Source organism: Elephantulus edwardii, unplaced genomic scaffold, assembly GCF_000299155.1.
Source record: "Elephantulus edwardii isolate Elephantulus edwardi_28Jun2011 unplaced genomic scaffold, EleEdw1.0 scaffold00017, whole genome shotgun sequence".
Lineage (NCBI taxonomy): Eukaryota > Metazoa > Chordata > Mammalia > Macroscelidea > Macroscelididae > Elephantulus > Elephantulus edwardii.
Window position 1 is genome coordinate 13,655,759 of NW_006399767.1, and position 6,259 is coordinate 13,662,017.

A 6,259-nucleotide genomic window follows, 5' to 3' on the forward strand; every position below is an offset into this window, starting at 1 on the left:
CTAGTGTGTTAAAGGTTTAAAAAATGATTCTAATGTCAGCATGCCTGCAGGCCGAGGCCTTTTATTACTGGAGGCCAAAGGACTCTTGGGATTTCTTTTGCCTTGAGGAGAAACCACAGGAACCACCTGGGGGCTTGGGGACTGAGGGTGTGAAAAGGATTTCTGTAACTCCAATGCAAAATGATAGTCCATATGTTCTGGCATTTCCCATACTGGCACCAGGGAGCTACACTTGTCACAGGAAACTTGGTCTTCGGCATCCAACAAACTCGGAGTAGTAGCTGCCTTTGGAGCCACGTCCACCGCAGACTTGGAAGTGAAAGGAGCAAGCCTGCTTGGGCTGCTCTGGGCCAAACCCATCTCTGCACAAACTGTTTCAGAGGATTCTGGTTTCAATACATCTTCATAATCTGGATTTGGTGTCAGACAGGAAACTGAAGGATTATGAAGTGCTTGCTTCTTTAGGGCTTCCAGACATTTCTGCTTAAAAAAGGGCTCAATTCCCTTGGTCTGACTCTTTTGGAAAAACGCTGAGAGTTTGGATGGTGAATTGTTCGTGGGATTCTGAGTGGTGGGAGTACGAGATGGAAGTGAAGCTTCTTTGACTTTCTGCTTTTCGGCAGCTTTTCTGAAGAATGATTCCAAAGAACTAGTTGCTTTCTTGGTGGTTGTCACTGATGGGCCACTTCCCTGGGTGCTAGCTTCTGAATTGGTAACTGGAAGCTTTAGCAGAGAATTTGAGTCACTGCTCAAGAAGTTGGTGATGTCTGTGCAAGATGAAGGGGCAGAGGCAGAGAATTTGGTAGCACAGAGGAAAAGCATTGTGAGGGGAGGGGACCTGTGCACAAAGTAAAGAGACAAGAAGATTAGCACTAGGTTGCTCTTTTAGAGTTTAAAAAGGGGGGAAATGTCACCACCTCCAACTCATTGCTATCATGTTGGAACTGACTCAACCTGACCCTCCAGGATTTTCGGTGGCTGTAAAGAGCATGGGAGGAGATTGCCCACCTTTCTCCCAAGGAACTGCTGGTGGATTAGGACTGCCACCACCTCTGGGTTAGCAGTGCAGCTCTCTTCAGAGCAGGCCACCAGAATTCTTTTTTCAGAGGACAGATTTCACTCGTAATGATTGAGATTTTAGTTCTGCCACAAGAGAAAATGATTGTACATAATCATTATAGACTGTAGTGGCACTCAAATGGTACTGTGTACGTGGATACTAATACAGATTCAGTAAACCTGAATTCATTTTTCTAACAAGTTCTTAATTGGTATTGATGGTCTGGAATCCCACTTTTGAGAATAAATTACTCAGTGTCCACCTATCTACCTTAAGCAGCACGGCTCTCCTGATAGCGGAGTAGAATCTATCTACCTTATCCATCTGTCCATCTGTCTATCTAAAGATACTGCAGAGAGCTGTTACAGTTAAGGCTTGGGAAAAACAAGTTTTTAAATAAAAAAGAAGTCTTAGAATATTTAGACTTGAAAGATTGAAATTCTCCCCAAATGCTTTTACTTATGTCTCTGTTTTTAACAGCACCACTCATCATGTCTGACATGTTTTCTACTCTGGAATTTAAAAAAAAATTTTATTAATGTTAATGAACATTCACAGAGATTTTGGATTTTCATTCATTCATTGTTGCACTTTTTTTCCTACCCACCCCCCAGTTCGTTCCTCTCTTTGAAAAGCAAAAGATAAATGTCTTCATTGGTATACAATCCCCCCGTCCCGAATGTACTCCACTATGTAACTTTAATTCTGGATTCCTGTGATAATCATAATACCCTATCATATACTCTGGAATTTTTGTTGTTGTTGCCCCCGTTGTTTTTTTTTTTATCTGGTTGGTAAATACTCTAGAATTTCAAGCAGCAGCAAGTTGCACAGGAGAAGACTGCCTTCATTCTCTTGAAGAGCAGCTGGTGGATTTGAACCATGTGCCTTTGGGATTGCAGTGCCAATTCCTTACCGCTAAGCCATCAGAGCTCCTTTTGCACTCCCACGGCTCCTTTTTCAATTTAATAGGATATGTTAAATAACATGAAACTCAAGCTCACTGCCATCAAGTGGGAACCAAGTCCTAGCTGGCCCTCCACTGGGTTTCTGAAGCTGTAAATCCCACCCAAGGAGACTGCCCATCCTTTGCCTTCAGAGGTTCTGCTGGATTTGTGCAGCCGTTGGATTAGCAGCAGAATTCACTGTGGAATCCTCCACCATAGCCCTCTTGTTAAATAAAAGATTCTAATTGTAAAAATCAGAGCTACCTATACAGTAAATTAACACACTGGAAAAAAAAGATACTTTTTTTGTGTGTTGTTGTTATGTGTCATCAAGTCACTTGCAACTTTTAACAACCCTGTTTACAACAGCTCTGAACCCTGCTCTACCCTGAGCCAACCTTATCATCTCTGACAAACCTACTCCCATTACCCCGCCATGGAGTCAGTCCATCTCATCCAGAGTCTTCCTCTCCTGCTCTGTCCCTCCACCCTCCCAAGACTGATGTCCCTCCTTGCAACATGCCCAGAGTATGTCAGATGGAGCTTCAGAATCCTTGCCTCCAAGGAGCAGTCTGGTCTCACCTTCTCTAGGATAAACCTGTTTGTTCTCTTAGGAGTCCATGATATATTCAATACTCTTTCCAGCACCCCAGCTTAAAGGCATCAGTTATTCTTCTATCATGTATAGTCACTGTATAGCTTTCTGATGCATAGCAAGTAATTACAAAGACTATGGCCTGGATTAGGCACACCTTAGTCTCCAGACTGACATCATTGCTCTTTAGCACTCTGGAGAGGTCCCTGACAGTAGATTTTCCCAGTGCAATTCATATTTGTTTATATATCATGGGCAATTAAATTATAATTTATTAATGAATATGACATTTGTTTCACCATTGTTTCAGCTTATAATTTAGTTAAGATATTAGAGATTATCAATATGTTTTTAAAACAGGACAATCAAGTAGTTGAAAGAAATTCCCAAATGTATGAGTCTCAAGCAACTCGACGGCACATAAGAACAACAACATTGTCACAACTTGACTTTTGTCCTTGAAGTGTAACTGGCCATCTCTCTGACTATCCAGCAGGCTGACACAGGCAGGGGGAGTTGGCCAGCTGCCTTCTAATGTAGCCTGCACCAAATGCTGGGCAAGAAAGCTGGAGCTGAGCAGCCTTGTTTCTAGAGCTGTAACTGGGTTTCCTCCCTTAGTGAATGGCTGTTTCCCTCTGTAATTTCCCTCTGTAATTGGCGGTGGTAGCCATCGTCACCAAGAGCTAACCCCAGCTAGAAGAGATCAGATGCTTACTAATTTTAGGCTGAGGCAGGGCATAAATCTTTTCCAAGAAGACAAGCTAAAAGAGCACTTACCATTCAGTCTGGATTCCAGAGGTATTACAGTTCTTGATGGCAGCGAATGCATCATGGCTCATCCTGTGAGCATCATAGCGGGTAAGAGAGCAACAGCGGCGCAGGCTGCTGAGACGTTTATCTCCTTGGAAACGGATGCTCACAACCAACTGGGTGGATACCCTGTCATTCTGCACATGGAAGAAGAAGGAGACCAGAACCAAAGTTATGTGCTAACCTGAATAACAAGAAATAAAAATAACTAGGGTGACAGATGGTTTTGAAACTGTTTAAAAGTCAAGAGTGAAACTGTTGATCCCAGGCATTTACTAATATAAACCACAAATACATACTGAGTACCTATTATACTTAAAACACTAGTCTAGATACTGTGAGGGATGCAAAGGCAAAAAACCATTACATAGTTCCACAAAATATAAAAAGTATAACAAGGAGTTGGAGAAGACATAATGTAGGTGAAGAATTATTAGGATAAGTAGGGTATTTTGACAGTTGATGAGAAGAAGATAGAATAACTAAAAATGGGGATTTCCAGTATGTGGCAGGGGGTGTACATACAAAGTTGTTGTTGTTGTTATGTGCCGTCGAGTCACCTGCAACTCATAGCGACCCTATGTACAACAGCCCTAAACTCCACTCTGTCCTGTGCCAATCGCACTGTCTCTGACACTCCCATCCCAATTACCCCAGTCACTGAATCAATCCACCTCATAAAGGGCCTTCCTCTCCTGCGCTGTCCCTCCACCCTCCCAAGCATGATGTCCCTCTCTAAGGACCGGTTTCTCCTCACAACATGTCCAAAGTATGTTAGACGGAGCCTCAGAATCCTTGCCTCCAAGGAGCCACCCGGTTTAACCCTTTCCAGGACAAATCTGTTTGTTTTCCTAGCAGTCCATGGTATTCTCAATCCTCTTCTCCAGCACCACAGCTCAAAGGCATCAATTCTCCTTCTATCCTCCTTGGTCATTGTCCAACTCTCTGATGCATAACAGGTGATTGCAAAGACCATGGCCTGTATCAGACGCACCTTAGTCTCCAAAGAGATACTATTGCTCTTCAGCACTTTGGAGAGGTCCCTAACACAAAGACTCTACAAAAAATATCTACAATACCATATTTTGTAAATTAGAGTTCATAAAATAAAAGTTTCATGTCTGAAATAAAGATACAAGCTATGATATCAAGACATAGGAATTATACCAGGAGGTCTTGTCTACAATCTTAGCTTCCCTTGCCCCTTCTGGGATGCTATTATACATAAAAAATTTTTAGTACAGTTGCCTCCTTTCTACTTATCCATAGAAGATACAGGGTAATATAGCCTACTGCTATAGAACAAGATCACTGACTTTTCAGTGAATTCTAGGTACCTGAATATTTTGATTCTAAGTAAACTGAGAAATAAAGGCCAAGAGACAGAAATAATGGGAAAAGTCTGTATGGAAATTCCCTCAAAATAAAGGCTGTTGTTGGTAGGTGTCCCTGAGTTGATTCTGACTCACAGCACTGCTGTGAACAACAGATCTGAGCCTTGCTCTCCTGCACGTCCTCACCAGCTCTGACACACTCGAGCTCACTGTTACAGTCACTGAGTCGGTCCATCTAGGTTGAGGTTCTTCCTTTCTTGTTCTAACCCCTCCACGTTCCCCGACATAATGGCTTTTTCAAAAGATTAGTCCCTCCTGATGACATGCCCAAAGTATATGTATATGTTTAAAGTATATGTTTACTAAGACAAAGTTTTACTATCCTTGCCTCTAAGGAAAGCCCTTGTTACACTTCCTCCACAGGACTTGTCTGTTCTTTTGGCAGTCCATAGGATGTTCAATGCTCTCCTCCAGCCCACAATTCAAAGGCATCAATTCTTCTGTCACCCTTATTTATTGACCAACATTCAGATGCATAAGAAGCTGGAAAGAGCATGGCTGGATTAGGTGCACCTTAGGTCTTTTAATGACTGATACCCTTGCTCTTTAACACTTTGGAAAGGTCCTTGACAGCAGATTTCCCCAGTGCAACATGTCTTAATTTACTGACTGTTTCTACCATGGATGTTGATTGTAGGTCCAAGTAAAGTGAAATTGTTGACAACTTCAGTCTTTTCTCCTTCAATCACGATGCTACATATTGGTCCACTGTTGAAGATTTTTGCATTCCTGATATTGAGTTGCAATCCATATTGAAGACTATAGTGTTGGATAATAAGTGTTTCAAGTCTTCTTCACTTTCAGCAAGTAAAGTCATGTCATCTGTATAATGCAAGTTATTAATGAGTGTTCCTTCAGCACTGATTCTGCTGTCTTCTTCACATAGTCCAGCTTCTCTGCTCAGCATACAGACAGAACAGATATGAAGAAAAGATACAACCTTGATTCTCACTTTTCCTGATTTTAAACCAAAAGATGCTTTTAAAAAGAAATATCCTTAAGGCAGAAGAGAGGGCAGCAGTAACTATTTTTTGAGTAAAGACATACAAAGTAGGATATGAGTGACTAAATATATGTAAAGATTTTAATAACTTGAGAGAACACAAACTGACAATTACAAATGATTTTGTCCCCTAAAACCATTCAACTATAACTGAATGCCTAAAGCTGTTTAGGCATTAAAAACCCAGAAATGTACACCCTTCTGGATTTTATGAGGTTGGAGGGGATATTAAAAAAAAATAACAAATAAGATAGAATAGAAATGTCTAAGTGTTATGAAAAAAAGAAAAACAGGTTGTACATAGGGTTGCTATGAGTCACAGGCGACTCTACGGCACATAACAACAACAACATGTGCATGTGAAACTTGGACGACGGGAGAACGCCGCCACCAGATGGGGTTCCACCGCGAGAGGGACCTGGAAGAGACCCGGGAAGAACAACAGTCAGC

General features: G+C 41.7%; 1 protein-coding gene across 1 annotated transcript in view; it reads right to left on the minus strand.

Annotated features, from left to right (window-relative positions):
* Positions 1-6,259, minus strand: part of POLH (polymerase (DNA directed), eta) — a 52,763-nt gene continuing 46,504 nt past the window's right edge. The window contains exons 9-10 of the mRNA XM_006881953.1: positions 3,380-3,549; positions 1-838 (exon numbers count right to left, since the gene is read on the minus strand). Coding sequence (XP_006882015.1) covers positions 1-838; positions 3,380-3,549 — 1,008 coding nt within the window. The remainder of the gene's footprint in view (positions 839-3,379; positions 3,550-6,259) is intronic.